Source organism: Aspergillus wentii (genome assembly GCF_001890725.1).
Source record: "Aspergillus wentii DTO 134E9 unplaced genomic scaffold ASPWEscaffold_2, whole genome shotgun sequence".
Classification (NCBI taxonomy): Eukaryota; Fungi; Ascomycota; class Eurotiomycetes; order Eurotiales; family Aspergillaceae; genus Aspergillus; species Aspergillus wentii.
Genome location: NW_024467833.1, coordinates 4,352,438 through 4,368,313, shown reverse-complemented (window position 1 = coordinate 4,368,313; position 15,876 = coordinate 4,352,438). Strand labels below are relative to the sequence as shown.

The window sequence follows — 15,876 nt, the reverse complement described above, 5'->3', positions numbered from 1 at the left end:
TTTCGATCGAAGTATGAACTGGAATTTATCCCAGTGATGATGGTTTTAAAAGTCAAGTATTTACTTTGTGCTTTCATGTGTATTACTGTAAAACGAAATCCAGTCTTCGATGTATGCATGTATGTATTCCTTGATCTAGTGCCTGCCTCTATGTACCCATGTGCAGATCGATCATTTTGTGGGGAAATGGCAGGATTAAAAAAACCCTTGCAGAGAAAGCAAACGGAAACGGAAACATGATAAGATAAATTATGATATGGACAGGCATAAAAGACTGTTTGGTTTTTGAAACTCGATCTGCGGAAATAATTACCTCTGCGAGACACGATAGAAAATGAAAGATAAATAACAGAAAATTGAAGCGGTGATATGAACTAGACATAGGGGTAATAATAGGGGGTAGTCGCATGCAGACAATATGAATAAAGAAGGAAAGATGATAAAAAAAAGATGTATGTTTCGTTGCATGTTCATGCGCTGAAGAAATGAAATGATAACCATGTATCAGCAAACGGATGGAAATCTATATACTTGGGGTATGGTATGTTGGGACCTCTAAAGGTCATATGGATGGAGATATTTATCGGAGAAATTTCAATGGAAACGAATCACGTTTCCTTGAAAAAATCGAAAGAAATGAATAACAAAACTCATGTAACTCAAATCAAGCAGCGGCGACTTCTGCTCCAGCAGCGCCGAAGAGCTTCTCCCTCCACTCTCCGCAGACAGCCTCAAAACCACTGACGACGTCTCCGCAGACCTTGCCGGCTTCTCGCTCCTTCAGTCGACGATCCCAGTCTCCCTTCTCGATCCATCGGGTGCCTTCCTCGAGGCCTTCTTCATCGCGGCGCAAGTCTGCGACCAATTCCCGCGCGGACCGTAATCGCCGCGAGGCAGTCGATGTCAATTGACGTGATTCATACAGTGTGTCACTTAGGCCGCGTAGAGAATGGGTGATGTCGGAAGTTTGGGCGACCAGGGTTTGAAGAGAGACCAGTGGGTTGAGGGAAGGCGATTGTGAGGGGGTTGTGGGTCTGGATGAGTGACGTGGCTGGCCCGGAAAGGGGAACGGAAGATTTGGCAAGAGACCTTCATCGATGAGAGGGATGAGGTCGTCGATGGCGTCTGTTGACAGAAGTGGAAAGGGAGAGAAGAGAAGAGGATGGGTAAGCGTTTGAAGTGTACGGGTTTGATGAGTGAGATGTGATGTGACAGAGGTGTGTGCGGTAATAAGTCTAAAATTCAAGTTAGCAATTGGGTAATTCTTTCAATCGTGGGATCGATAGACTGCTTCGAAAAATGGCACCAAGCGTCTTCGAGCACCTTCAAGGACATACCTCATTGCATTGTTCTCGATTCCACTTTGCCCACCAAGATCGCGAAGGGCCTCGACCGCCCGCGAAATGACATGGTCTTGCTCGCTGCCATTGTTCTCCATGCCTCGCCGGGCCAGGCTCTCAATCTCAGCCATCTGACCCTCAAGACTAGGCGATATGTCTGCAGCTTCCTCGAAATCCGAGTCGTTTCCGTAGTCTGAACCGTCGTACTGCGACTCGTGTCGCCGGTGTCGTTGAGCACTATTCCGATTCTTCTGCTTTGGAGGATGAAGAGAATTACGCTCGGGTGAGTACCCTGACGATGGTGTTCTCGCGCCCATGTCGTAGCCTTCTTCTCCTTCGCTATCGTCAATGTTTTGGGGGTCCGCCGGGCCAGCCTCCTGTCCAGATGCATATCCGTAACCACCTTCTTCCTCTTCCCACGCATCTGCAAGCTCGTCTGCAAGGTTCCCTAGGCCACCACCGGCCCCTGCATCCTCAGTAAAGTCGCCCGACATTCTATTGTATCCATTCATGCTCTGCGCGTTGTGTTGCTGGTGGGCTCCCGGCGATGGAGGGGTCGATGAGCGAGGTGTCCGGAGCGATCTTGGAGGAGATTGAGAGAAACCATTAAGGCCATAGGTAGCGGGGGACATGGGATCGAAATCGACGCTGGAAGTTTGACTTTGAGTGTGGCGGTGAGAGATTCTCAGGGGAGATGGTGGGATAGACGGCATGATGATGCAGAGTCAGATGAACGGCACCAGCGTACAAAGAGAACGATTGGACAAGGGATTTTTCAGAGATCTGTAAATAATGGATAACCCCCTTGTGATTGTGCGACAAAAAAAAATATGGTAGTTTAGGTATGGGATGCTGGGCCGTCACTCCGTAAATAAATAATAAAGATAGACCGAACGAACAGGGGGCGAGGGGAAAAGAATTGGGCGAGAAATATTAAGGATGGACCGCCCACTGCATCGCCAGGATGCTCAGAGAAGGTCGAAATTCGAATGCACAAGTCCGCAAGCCAAAGCGGACAAGGGATAATAACGAGGACAATGAGCTAAAAGCGGACAACCTGATATCTTCGCCTTCTGGCTGTTGCTGATGTTGATGTTTGTCGCTGGATGAGACCATTTGGAACGGGCGGATTTCCCGTGACCGCCAAAGCCCCAAGTCCGGCCAACCCCACACCGATAAAGTGAATCTGGATAGCTTCATCTGCGCTGATTTTGTCGGTTGATTTGCTCTTGCTCTCCTCCTGTTGATACCCTTCAGTTTTTTTGCTATATCCATATCTCTCCCCTCCTCCTTTTCCCGCCCCTCCATTCCACATCCCTCCCCCTCTTCCGATTGCGGGCAATTGACGTAACGCCGACATTTTCGCCCAAATCGCATCGACAATCAAGCCGCCGCAATGAGTTTCATACGACGAATGACCCCGACTGACCTTTTCTCCCTCAACCTCACAAACCTCGATCCGTTGACGGAAAACTATGACTTGGGTTTCTACCTCAATTACATGATGCGATGGCCGTCGCTCTTTAGCGTCGTCCAAGATCGCAGCGAAGGCATTGTCGGTTACAGTACGGTTGCACACGAGACCATTAAATAAAACACATTCATACCTCCATGCTGGTTCAGACCAACATGTATCCACGAAACCAGAAATCAAGATTGGAAGTTACTAACATTTTCGACCCCGCAATCAAATAGTTATGGGAAAACTAGAGGAACAACACCCCTCCATGCGACAATCTGAACACTACACCCCCTGGCACGGCCATATCACTGTCCTGACAGTGGCGCCTGCATGGCGCAGATTGGGTCATGCGCGTCGACTCACGGAACGGTTGGAGATAGGATCAGATATCAATAATTCTTGGTTCGTCGATTTATACGTGAGAGCGGGGAATAAAATAGCAGTGGATATGTATAAGGGGATGGGGTACGTTGACCTTTCTTCGTCTACTTCGAAATGCCATATACCCCTGGAGAGGATTATATTTGCTAACCACGCCCTCTGCTCTCCAGGTACTCCGTCTTCCGGCGTGTTGTCAATTATTACAGCGATGATCCCACGGGATTCTCCGAGTCAGGAGAAGATGCGTTCGACATGCGCAAGCCATGCAGTCGGGATAAGAATCTGGAACATATACGAGAAAACGGCGAGGACTTCCCTGTTAGTCCAGAAGATGTGTATTAGCATCAGTGGTTTGATGACCAGCTATCTTGGAATGATTTAGAATGCGTGGATATACTGCGAAAAGTGTTGATTTAGCATTGGAGGTTTGGAGTTAATGAACTTGTTTCCTACCTAAAATAATTTCTATACATTACCTACCTTCACTAGATAGAAGAAATTCATAGTAGTTGCAATATTTCATTTTATATTCTATTATCTGTGTCTTTTGCTCCTAGTTTCCACCATATTTGTACTTGACAACCCCTGTTCATTAGATATTTATGATAAGTAGGAAGATAGATTAAACTATATTGATAAAGTACGCCAGCCGAAATAAAATAAAAACTTTTGTAACCCGCATCACTGTATGTGCATGCTGAAATGGTATCATATGGCGCAAAAACCCCGAAAATGCTGATGCTTTTGTTCTGTGCTGCTTGAATTGGCGAAAAAATGGATATTGGAGAAAACTGTAGCCGATACAGTCCTTTAGCGGATAATACGCACTGCTGTATTGTTTCTTGCAAGACGACTGCCAAAATGAAAAGTTCAGTGTTCTCATCTGTTTGTTTTTTGTATTCGTGAATCATTTGAGTTCAAGCGGTATGCAAAAATGCAAATTTCAACCTCATACACGCGCGATGAGCCGGCCCCCTGAGCGCAGGAATCGGACACTTGCAAAGAGCATACCAGATGATATAAGGCAGCAAGCTGTGAAAAGTTGGACACCGAGGTATGAGCCGGTGCTGCTCAAGATAGCTCCTCCAATTGGAGTACCGACCAGTAATGCGATAGAAGTGATGGCAAAAACCTGCCCCAGGCGAGTTCCCAAATCCCGGATATCCTTGGTCATAGTGGCCATCACCACCGGTGGAAGAGACACAAAGCCACCAGACCAGAACCCGTACAATGCGGTTAGGACGATTATTCCAGGTGTGTTGTGAACACCTATCCAAGCGAAGGCCAGAATGGCCGTGGCGGTAGAGAAAGGTGTGAGCACGTTCAATGGTCCAGTCTTGTCCGCAAGGGCATTCGGTCCTACTCGACCAAAGGAGCTGGCAGCATTGAGAATTGAAAGCAGGTAGAAACCCAGGTTGGCATCAACGATATTGGAATCAAGGGCGTATGGTTGAATATACACCAAGAAGTTGTAGAATCCGAGGAAGCCCATGAACATGCCCATACAAAACAGCACATAGGGTGGTTCTTTGAAGGCAGATAATTGAAGTAGCTTGCGCTTCTCTGGTGGTAAGACTCGCACCCGCATAATAGACAGAGAAATACAGCACGTTGCGAAGGCGAGAAACCCTATAACACGAGCCGCCCATGGGAATCCAATGGATTTCTGCAACCGAGAGAAAGTAATCGGATAGATGATCCCCCCAATGCTGCTGCCAGCGGCTGCCATTCCATTCGCCAGTGCTCTCCTTTTCTTGAAATATTGGGGCAAAATGGCGACGCTCGGCACGAACAAACATCCACTTCCCAGACCAATACAAATACCCTGACTGAGAATCAATTGCCAGAATGTCGAAGAGAGACTGGTCATCATCAGGCCAAAAGGGAGCATGAGTGCACCAAATGAGATGAGCGCACGGAAATAGCCAGCATCGAACAGCGGACCAGTCACGACTCCCAAAAGCATAAGAAGGAATGACTGTAGCGATCCAATCCAAGCAATAGACGATGACGATACATCTGTAAGTAGATTTTGTTCATAGTATGTTTGAAATGCACCCCATGTGTTGATTACACCCCTAAATAATGTACGTGGTTAGAGCCAGCTTCGAGGTGGTGGGTGATGTACATACCATGAATTGAAGAAAAGGAAAAAAGAACCAAGCACTTGCAGCCATGCAGTGAGACCAGTATCGTAACTTTCGTCAGAGGGTTTCTCTTCAGTTGGGCGATCTAGCTCATTGGGAATTGTGTCCTCGGAATCATTGTGGTTGTTGGTAAGTGGGTTCGCAACAGCACTCTCTTCGACATCGACATTTGCCCCCATTTCCAGATTGGTCACGATGTCAAGCAGTTTCTTTTTGGAGTTGGAAGCTTTGGTGTGTGGTTCGGGAACAGAGACCAACACAGTGGCAATGCAGGAAGTAACAAGTCGGGAAGGCACTTTCCGATGGGTTTGAACGAAAGGAAGACCGCCAAGGCAGGGAGGGTCTGGATAAGTATATAAAGCATTCACTTACAGTCAACAGACTATGCGGGGCAGCTAAAAAGGCTAAGCAGTATGCTAGAACCTGGTTGACCCGAAGTAAAAGCCCCAGCTAGAATCCCCGAAGCATAGAAGTCCCACAATTGGGCATCTCCATAGTCCAAAAAGGTGCAAAGGAATGAGACAAAACTCGAAAAGGGCTGTTCCCTGCACCGCTCCATGGAAGGCGTGCCGCTAAGACTTCAAGTTCTGAAAATCAGCGGTGGGTTCAAGCCCCAAGACCCATGGATGCCAACCGATAAGAGCACGAGTTAACCGACAAGGTACATATGAAATCTGATATGTGAGTGTGCATTCGTCGGGGGCGAAGAGCAAAGACCAATTTCGGCCATTCATCTTTGGCAAATGCAGCCCTCGGCGACTTCCTAGTGTCAGCAGCGTGCCGATTTATCCAGCGGGGAGATGGGAAACATGGGTGAGTCAATGGAGACAGATCGTATCCGACGAACAAAAAGCCGCCAGAAAGGTCCAGGACTCGGCAGAATTGATAGTGGATTCATAATGTTACAGTGGGCCATAGGCTCGGGGCGTGATGTTAACTCCGACCCATTTATGTGTCATCCTATGTGCGGATTAATAATTGAAAAAACGTTATCATTGCCGATCATTTCATGTTCTGCTCGAGAATCAAGAGACGAAATGAGCATGATCAGACTGATTTGCATCTGATCCAGGATCTCAGGATTCGTGACGACGAACGCGAAATTGAATGCTGGTGAAGTTGAATCCGAAGCTGAAACGCCGGGAATTCCCCAGCGGTGAAACTACCGCCGGCCCACACGTGGTCACTAGGCCGTTTTGGGGAATCCCGGCATGGCAGCCTCGACTCTGTATAACTTCACTCTCAGAACAACAGCGTTGATGGGATTATCTAACTGCTATCCTTGATTATATACATACCAACTACCGTTACGAGCCTACAGGTAATCACCTCGCAATTTCCCAGATACACCTCTAACAGTGACGTGGAGACTGTCTATGCCAAGCCTTGAGCGAAAGAGAATAGCTGGACTATTCACGATGAAAATTGGACTTAATTGAATGACACTCAGCCGCGTATCATACTCCGAAGCTGTCAATGGACGTGTTCGACCTCAACGTTTTCTTTTTATTCATTAGAATCCGACGCAGTGTTATAGTATTCTTTTTGTTTTTCCATTCCCAGTGATTAAACGCCCAACGCTATGCCCAAATGGAATGAGAGTGAAAGATATCAACATACAAATGAAATTAACCAATGCCACCCAGACGATCTTTTTTTTATTTTTTTTTCTAAAGCAATTCTTCGCATGTCCAGTCTTCGTACCTAAAGGCGGGAAAGAATTCCAGTCAGGTGTGATGATCTCTTGGGAGCTACGGGGAATGCTTACCATCCATCCGGCAAATATCTTCTCACAATCAAAGGAATCTTCTTTTGATTCAATTCCTTGATGGAAATCTGCAGAGGGTCGGTCTCGCCCTCGAGATCAACCAGCACTGGGGCGTTCATGCTGAATAACATCTGTCAGCTAGAGCTGTCCTCCCTGTTTTTCCATGCCATAAACCTGCTACGAACCTAATCTGCAAGGCCCTGGTACCCAGCACTCTCGCTCTCTCATATTTGGTCATGTATGGAGTTGTCGTGCGCTGGTCATTCGGCACCTTCTTCTCCCGAACCTGTTCCATGACCTTTCCAGCGTGTCCGCCATTGGGGTCGCCGGAGACTACGACACGGTCTCCGTTGGTAGCAGGCGCATAGTCATCGCCATAGGCTTCGGCACCTTCGGTGGCCTCAATGTCTTCGGGGTTTAGGAAATCTTCGGGTTCAGCATCGTCGAAATCCTGACCGGGCTCGTAGTCGTAACTATGCGACAAGCTGAGTCAGAAGACTTGATTTCCTCATGATTCAAATTGGCCAACTCAGCAAGCAATGTATAAGGTATCCTAGGATACTCTTGCCATTACAGGGTCTGGGCAGTGTTGGTGGAGAAAAATGATCCTTACGTCTCCTCAGCGCCGTCTCCGTAGTCAGACATTATGTCGGTACCAAAAAAAAGGGTCGAATATTAAAAGAGCGATTGAGTGTCAGAAGTAGCCAAACAAGCGAATGAGGCTGTCAATACTGCGTCCAGGGACAATTCGGGCGAAACGATCGACGTTGCGACGGCTTTGGCAGTGAAGAAATTCGATGTCGCGACCACAAAAAGGCGGCGCAAAAAGTTATGGTGGCGCTAAACCTGTTTTAGAAGCTTAGGTCTCACCGCTTTTTATACCGGCAAAATTCTTGCTATCGGTGAAATTTATCGCGATCTTTTGCATTCTTCATCTCTGAAATCTCCATTTTTAATGTTATTTTTACATCTCTAGGGCCAAGCATCCCCAGGGGCTCTGTTGAGCTATGGCCCAAAAGCGAAAATCCGTCTCAGAAGGGTTGCAGACCCCTAAAAGAATCCGGAAGCAAACGGTGCTGGACAACGCCGGTAAGAACTTCATCTTGATACTGAAATCAATGCAATCAACCATCTAATTGGTATCCGGAATAGACCCTATATATGAGGAGGTACATTCCGATGCGGAGTATCAATCGGCTGATGATATCAGCGTCACAAGTGATACCCTTCATGAAACACCAGCAACACCGATTTCAACGACTTCAACAAGATACCCATCCGAATTGAAAACCCACCTTTGCCCTTTTGACGGCTGCACAAAAGCATTCAATCGGCCAGCGCGATTACAGGAACATTTGCGCTCGCATAATAATGAACGGCTTTTTCGGTGCACCCACGATGGCTGCGATAAGACCTTTCTGCGGACAACTCATTTGAACCATCACATTAAGAGTGCCCACACCGGTGTTCGAGATTATGTGTGTGACCGTCCAGGGTGTGGGAAGAGCTTCGTGACTGGATCACGACTCCGTCGGCATATAGCTGCCCATGATGGAAGAGACAAGTACCGTTGCACGGAGTATCCTCCTTGCGAAGAGACGTTCCGGAAACACTCGACACTCCAAAAACATGTTATGACGGTTCATTTAAAGCAGAAGCCCTTTCAATGTCAACATGTAGACCCGAGTACCGGCAAGAAATGCTCAATGGCCTTTGAGACGGCTGGTCATCTCCGGGCCCACGAGAGCAGAGTCCATACAGAAAGCCGGTTCACTTGTGCGGAATGCTCTCAACACCATGAAAATCCCTCTTCTACCGCAGACGGCAACTCAGTCTCTCACGCCGTTTCATTTCCCTCATATGCCCTTTTACAAGCACATATCCGATCTGTCCACCCACCACAATGCCCCAACTGTTCCCTCACATGCTCAACATCCCGAGAACTCCGCCGCCATCTGGAAGTCGCCCACGGCGACGTAAGCCTCGAAGAACGAAAAGTCTTCTCCTGCTCCGTCCCCGGCTGTGACCGCAGCTTCACCAAAAAAGGCAACCTAACTGTCCACGTCCGCACCGTTCACGAGGGCGAGAAACGGTTCGCCTGCGGTGAAACAGACCTCTCCTCCTCCAAAAAGGTCCCCGGCTGGACAACAGGCCAAGGCCAAGGATGCGGGAAACGATACGGCAGCAAACTCGCACTAGAAGAACACATCCGCACCTCACACCTGGGCTACCAAAACGCCAAAGCCGAACGTCGCCAACGACTCGGCCACTCCAAACCATCTACATCGACTAAATCATCCAACACCCCCTCCACCCTGGCCACGCTCACCGGCCACGGCTACGCCGAGGAAACAGGTCGACACATCGCATGCTTTATCGATTCCTGTCCGCACCGTTTCCACCGCGACTATGATCTCTGGGTACACATGAGCGGGAAACACGAGTGTTCCGAAGACCATATCCGTGACATGTTCATGCAGCGCGCCCTCCTGGCAGACGGGGACCAGCCCAGTGCTGGTATTCTCGGAATCTACGGCCTCGAGTTTGATAACGATAACCCTTCCTATGACCCCTTTGACATGTCGCCTACTGGTGGTACCCCTCACCCGCAAAACGCAGCCGTGAAGGCAGACGCGGATAACTACGGACTGGACGCTCTTGCTGATGGTGAATCGGAGTTGGGCACTGGCGCCGATATCACAATGCATGGAGATGTTCATTCAAAGATACCCAATTATGATGACGATATGGCGCTAATTGATCCTGTTCTGGCATATAATCTGATGGATGAGTAAAGACAAGGGAAAAGATATACTTTGCATATTTCTTAGAATATTATATGTCTCGGGGTTTAAATATTATAATTACGTTCATAATGAACAAAATGATTTCTCAATTGGCTGAAGAACTTTATGACATTTCCAGAGCTCAATGTACGGTACTTTGTAAATGTACACGACATCTGACATGATATATCACAAATCAAGTCGTACATAGCACTCTATAGAAACAAACACAATGTACTCTGTAGTTAGTCATGGGACACTGAAGAATCTCTTCAAAATGCTCAGAAGCAGAAATGACCCCGTAGCTCGAGGAAACATGTCATCGCCAGCGCAGCTGGATTGTATCCACGACCTTCGCTACGAAAAATCAACCACGCTCGTCAAAAAAACGCATTGACGGGGATTAGTATGTAGCCGAGTCTAAAAAAAGACTGGATTTTGACTTTTTTTGACTGGAACTTTAGCCAGCCTGTTCCCCATCCCTCGCATATCCGAGTAGGATTTCGAGTCGAATCATGAGCATCGCGGAACCAATGTCAGTTAATATCCGGCGGGCCCATCCTAAAAAAAGACCCAACAATCAGCAATCACAAAGCAGAATTTAGTCTTTCTGAAGACATTAGCTGGTGGGCTTGGGTATGAGGTGCTCCTGTAGCCTGGTTAAAAAGGTATTAGCCAATGCTTCGTGTGACATGAGTGGGAAAAGAACAAATAAAGACCAGGCTTCACAAGTCGATCAAACATGAGGTATAACATCAAGAAAAAAAAATTTCAAAAACAAAGACGAAGAAAATTGGAAACCCACAAACAAACACTGAAAACAAAGGAAATATGGGTGACGGATCTTCTTGTTCTTTTTTTCTTTTTCTTTTTTTGACAGATCCCTTTAAGAGGGGAGATTATTCCTGGGCTCAACAGTAATGAAAACTAGGATGTTGTTTCAACAGACACCAAATGAACAGGCTCTGCCTTATTTCCCTGGGCTAATGAAAAAAAAACATAAAATCCTGATCATGGCAAAAACATGAGGGGAGATTAAGGAAAATCGAAGAAAAAAAAAAAAAAAAAAAGACTAACTGTACCAATCCAGGACCAAACCATCGTCGAGACTGAACTGATCCTCAAAAACCACCAAACTGTGTTTTTCCTGAATTTTCGCGAGTTTTCGACTGTTTTTGTTGTTTTGTTGATGCAGGTCGATCCGGAAGGTGAATGGCTAAACTGTTGAGACCAGCAAAGGTTGAGTGAGTACTTGATTTTCAGATATCGACAGACATTGATGGCAGCACCTCGAACCCTTAGATGGTGGAATGATCTTCGTACATGGAAAGTACATCGGCGTAAGCGCTCTGTTCCGCACGCCAGCTGCTAAAGTATCTGTGGATCAATGCGCTTCCTTCGACAGAGAAGTACCTTGTAGGAGGTGGCTTTGGGAGGTCCTGCAAGATATGTTAGGTTAGCCCAGAGCAAACAAATAGATTAAAGAGTACAGCGAGAACTGCACTTGCCGGAAGATCGACCAACTTGTGCTTCAGTTGAAAGGCAGGAAGCTGCATCTCAGTCTGTCCAGCGAGACTTCCAGAGATCACTGAGAGCTGCGAATTGTGCGTCTTCTTGCCACGAATCTGACGGGGACGAGGGGGCATTTGAAGATTAAACTTCCTCATATTGTTGGTGTCCATCAGGGTCAATTTGTCGTAAAGATCAGTCGCCACATCATTGTTGGATGCCGAGACATCCATGAAGAAAGCCGGGTTGTACTCAAAGAAGAACTTGTCCTGGTAAGGAAGCGGGGTGGGCATGCGAGACTTAATTCCATCACAAGAGACCCTGAGCTTGGTGAGCTGGCACAAGAGCGCAATGTGAGAGTTACTGGCGTTGACATTGGGCTCAAAACGAGAGAAATGTTTCACAATATCACAGAAGAGATGGACGGGGGACAATCCTCTCGCCAGGCCGAGCCACAGCGCCGTCTTGAGCATGAAGTCGAGTATTCCATTCTCGGGGACTTCCATGGGCCAGCTGCACAAGCAATCGGCATCCATCTCATCAGGAGAGGAGCGAGGGATAACAGGCGAGTTGGGCGGCAACCATCTGTATCTCTTTGCCTTCTGCGGCTGCGTTTTGCAGATGTGGTTCTTGTAAAGGTGGAAGAAGGACGTAAATTCAATGTTTCTCTTCAGAAAACCGTCCCAGCTAAGGGTACCCTTGCAGCCATCGAGGCGACTCTGTCTCGAGCTAATGGCAGACATGCGTTCCTGTCCAACCGGCAGAGCACTGTAGATGGTTTCTAAAAAAGGCAATAACGTCAGACCTGCTTGCAGCGTACATGATTCAACCCCTACTTACTACTCTCGTTGTCCTGTTCAACCGCACTGAGAAGATCGTGCTTGAACCCTTCGATCACGCTTACGGCTGCTTCAAGCTGGTGGCGGGATGCAGTGGTGTCCTGAAGTCTCGTATTGATCCAATAGATCTTGCTGTCCTCGCCACGCAAGGGTGCCAGCAGCTTTCTCATCATCTCAATTTCTGAGCCAAACATAGACTCATCGAGGATGTTGGGTTCGCCTGCAACTAGTGAGAAGCACGGGTAGTGGTCGTGGAGCCATCTCGCCAAGGAAGCCTGGGTATCCTGTACTTCATCTAAAGTGCCAAAAAGGATGATCAAGAGGTGACTGTAGGAACCAGGGAACAAGTCACCCTTCAACTTGGGAAACCAAGATGCAGCCTCCTGCTGGAAGGCAGCGACATCAAAGCCCCGAGAAAACCTGGTGACCGCAGCAGCAAGCTTCTCTTTCTCAGCGTTAGCGACTCCCTTGGCCTTACGCGTCTCGAAAGCTGGCGAGTCGCACTTTTCAGGCTCGAGCTCGAGTGGGCCGAGAATCTGTTCCTCTTCCTCGAGGCCAGGGAAAGCACAGGCGGTGTCCATGTTGAAGTGCTGGTCTATTAGGCTTGCATGAAATGGGTAACACTTAGACCTGTCACTTTGGGGTACGGAAACGAGAATTAAGTGAGAGAAAACGAGACAAGTGCTGGACGCAGTGATTCTCTCTTTCGATCTTCAGTCTTGAGACCAAAGTATCAATAGAGAGATCCACGCGTCACAGATATTGGGAAGAATAGCCAAGTGAGCTTGTAGAGTCAAAACAAGATATTCTGTTGACAATAAAGAGTTGTTGGGGGGTGGAGAGAAGGTCTTGAGAGAAAATTGAGAAATAGAGAGAATGAGGGGTGCTGTCAGGTGAGAGGGCTTGAGCAGTGAATGAGGACAGTGAATGCTGGTTGTTTCTCTGCAAAGATGGGAAACAATCGATATCAGAGGACAAGCCCTGTCGATTCGTGTCATATTCTCTTTGCTCAGTGACTGAATATTGAGCAGATATCGGCAATCTCCTTGATTCGAGGCGAGAATATGTACAAAGAGAGTGTCACATTGAGTCATTAAGCTCATTTCTTTCAGTTCCCTGGCAGGCAAGTCTGTTCGATATGATCGAGATAGCAAACAAGAAATATACAAGCCAGTGACTGCAAGCGAGCGTTTCATATCAATCAATCATCTGCCAGACAGACCGGACATCTTTTGATCTTCTGATATTTCCAGCATTTTATACAAACATCGAACATTTGTCAAATGTCACCTGTTGAGAGATCATGATGCTATACGCTATCAGCTATTTCCACAGCATGTCAGTATATATCAAGCATGTGAGTAAAGATTAACCAAATGACATCCATGCTGACAATCTGCCCGTAAAAATAACTAGTTTCGAACACAGATTCGATAAACGTTTGCCAAAACATTTTTTGACACTTGCTTGACAGCAGCCAACAACTGGACGCCTTAACAGTAGGATCCATACTACAAGAGGAACAAATCATCAGCAAGACAATCAGCCAGCCAAGGACGAAGATCATCACCAGCCACACAATAGCGGTATGACGTGACGAGGATTGGTAGAACTCCCAAGAGGCTGATCCAAGGCCAGCTAGATGAGTAGATCCGTGCTCATCGATGGAGTCAAATCCATGGCTGATCTGACGGTGTTAGATCGGCCAACTACATCGGCATAATATACGAGTGTGGCCTGTGGGCTGATAAGAAAATTCTTCTTGCCCAGAGTTTTGGTGGATGTGGCTGACGATCATTGAAATTGTCATCGTACATAATCCGTCATGGTCCTTTGAGATGCCGTGTGTGCTATGGTAGCTGTATGTAGGTACTGTGTACTGCTGATAGTCTAATTGTTATACAATCCAACGTTCATGTAGTACTACAGAGGACGAGAAAAGAATGAAAGTGCGGAGTGACAGAATGCACCCCTGTTACCCTGTATGTATTCTGTATGTATGTACAGGATGAGTTGGCAGTGTTCAGCTGTCGATGCTCGATCGGCAAGAATACGTGGTTTTAAATCGCGATGGACTTCCGGGACGGGGAAAAGCGATGCAAAGATGCTGCAGCCCCGAAGATCCAAAGCCACGGGTTGAGTCTTAATGGCAGACGCATCCACAGCTGAGGTCATAGCCGCAACTCCATGCAGCAACGATCGCTGTTCGAGTGCGCGTCCATCAGAGGTGGAAGACAGCACGACAGGGAAAAGGAGTTGCCATCGTCTAACAGTTAGTTCTTACAGATAGAAGACAGCAGCAGGTTATGACTCTTAGCCTATGCAAGCTGCCATGGATGGAATGCTTGATCATGACTGATGCGATGCTGATTAACTTTTGCCCTGGAGGGACAAGTCAGACCGAGACGGGACATCAAAGTTAGATTAATATTTTTCGTTTGCCATAGAAACAGAGTGGAATCAGCGGCATTCCCCGGTGTACCATCGCAGCGAGCCCTGATTTGATTCAGTGCTGAAACCTCGCCATCGTGACTCTGTAAGGGAACTTCTTCTGCACATTCCATTCCATCGTCTGATCTCTCTCCGCTTGGCGGGGACAATACCAGCCATTACCTGACATTACACTCCACAGTTTGTACGTACCACTGCGGAGGACGACGGAGAGTGGTTCTGCTTATTATAATAATCAAATAATAATGGATAAAGAATCATAGTAACGGCTGAGTCATGATCGTTTAGCAAAAAAAAAAAAAAATCAATTGTGGCGCTTAGTTCACTGAGGGTGGTGGCCATTCGGAATTCGGGGTCTGACGGTGGACGGGCAGCGAAGGGATCAGCGGTTTTTACTTGTGGTTAAAGCTGACCTTGGCTGTACTAGGAGTAGGAGATGATGCCTCGTGGGCGACAAAAATATTCAATACTCCGTGTAAATAATATGATTAGTTGCAGCTAAGACATGCGTTGCTTGGGGTTGCTAATTTTGGTGTCTTGATTTGGAGGCGTAAAGGCGTGCTTTTTCTACGCGGGGGCACTCATTCACTTGTCAAAAGGAATAAACCTAATGGTCAGGATGGGATTAGAATAGGAACAGGATTTTATTCTATTAGACAGTCTTATTTGCTACTGGAGACAAAAAGAAAAAAGAAAAAAAACCTGAAACTGACGTACAACTGCATCCTGGCCCACTTCAGACAGGGACGATGATCTGGAGCGATCAGGGAAGAAGAAAAAAAAAGCAAAGGGGGGTAAAGAAAAGAGATGACGCCAGCGTCTAAGCCCAGAACTGTGGTACTGTATGCCACTTACAGTACATGAGCAGATGCAGTCTGCAGTGTAGGAGAAGGCTTCAGAAGACTCTTGTCCATGTAGGCAGAAAAGGAGAAATAATATCGTGTACCTGTTGATCAATCCACCCGATCCAAATAGTCCTGAGAGCAACTCCGTATTTCTGCTCAGAATGGAATGGAGAATGGAAAAGGGAGGCCCATTTCAATAGTACCTGCTCCGTATCTATTATTATTGTCTGTATTAGTATTGCCGTATGTAACACCGTTACCACCCTCACCTCCAAACTCCAAGGAAAAAAAGTGACCCACGCCTCATTCTCTATCATCGCCGTGCCCTCTTCTTCCCTTTCCTTCTTC

General features: G+C 47.2%; 6 protein-coding genes across 6 annotated transcripts; 2 read left to right on the top strand and 4 right to left on the bottom strand.

Moving 5' to 3' along the window:
* Positions 1-664: 664 nt before the first annotated feature.
* Positions 665-2,053, bottom strand: ASPWEDRAFT_49622 (uncharacterized protein; the record flags this gene model as incomplete). The annotated part of the gene is made up of 2 exons (XM_040837302.1): positions 665-1,235; positions 1,338-2,053. The coding sequence occupies 2 exons, from the start codon at positions 2,051-2,053 to the stop codon at positions 665-667; spliced, it is 1,287 nt and encodes a 428-aa protein (XP_040693389.1).
* A 683-nt stretch (positions 2,054-2,736) lies between these two features.
* ASPWEDRAFT_129316 (peptide alpha-N-acetyltransferase complex B subunit NAT3) lies at positions 2,737-3,696 on the top strand (the record flags this gene model as incomplete). Its single annotated transcript, XM_040829253.1, has 3 exons — positions 2,737-2,905; positions 3,036-3,267; positions 3,354-3,696. The coding sequence occupies 3 exons, from the start codon at positions 2,737-2,739 to the stop codon at positions 3,523-3,525; spliced, it is 573 nt and encodes a 190-aa protein (XP_040693388.1). The 3' UTR covers positions 3,526-3,696.
* Positions 3,697-3,848: 152 nt separating this feature from the next.
* Positions 3,849-5,610, bottom strand: ASPWEDRAFT_389341 (MCT family MFS transporter). Its single transcript, XM_040834990.1, has 2 exons — positions 5,316-5,610; positions 3,849-5,261 (listed from the first exon to the last, which is right to left on the bottom strand). Exons 1-2 carry the CDS (start codon positions 5,507-5,509, stop codon positions 4,133-4,135), a joined length of 1,323 nt encoding a protein of 440 aa, XP_040693387.1. The 5' UTR covers positions 5,510-5,610; the 3' UTR covers positions 3,849-4,132.
* A 1,381-nt stretch (positions 5,611-6,991) lies between these two features.
* On the bottom strand, positions 6,992-7,771 carry ASPWEDRAFT_37545 (DNA-directed RNA polymerase core subunit RPO26). Its single transcript, XM_040834709.1, has 4 exons — positions 7,712-7,771; positions 7,284-7,571; positions 7,099-7,218; positions 6,992-7,034 (listed from the first exon to the last, which is right to left on the bottom strand). The coding sequence occupies exons 1-4, from the start codon at positions 7,741-7,743 to the stop codon at positions 7,001-7,003; spliced, it is 474 nt and encodes a 157-aa protein (XP_040693386.1). The 5' UTR covers positions 7,744-7,771; the 3' UTR covers positions 6,992-7,000.
* A 264-nt stretch (positions 7,772-8,035) lies between these two features.
* Positions 8,036-10,082, top strand: ASPWEDRAFT_151067 (C2H2-type zinc finger protein). The gene is made up of 2 exons (XM_040829595.1): positions 8,036-8,187; positions 8,251-10,082. The coding sequence occupies exons 1-2, from the start codon at positions 8,106-8,108 to the stop codon at positions 9,891-9,893; spliced, it is 1,725 nt and encodes a 574-aa protein (XP_040693385.1). The 5' UTR covers positions 8,036-8,105; the 3' UTR covers positions 9,894-10,082.
* Positions 10,083-10,963: 881 nt separating this feature from the next.
* Positions 10,964-12,813, bottom strand: ASPWEDRAFT_181081 (uncharacterized protein; the record flags this gene model as incomplete). The annotated part of the gene is made up of 3 exons (XM_040831861.1): positions 10,964-11,323; positions 11,375-12,174; positions 12,234-12,813. 3 exons carry the CDS (start codon positions 12,811-12,813, stop codon positions 11,183-11,185), a joined length of 1,521 nt encoding a protein of 506 aa, XP_040693384.1. The 3' UTR covers positions 10,964-11,182.
* Between the last annotated feature and the right edge of the window lie 3,063 nt (positions 12,814-15,876).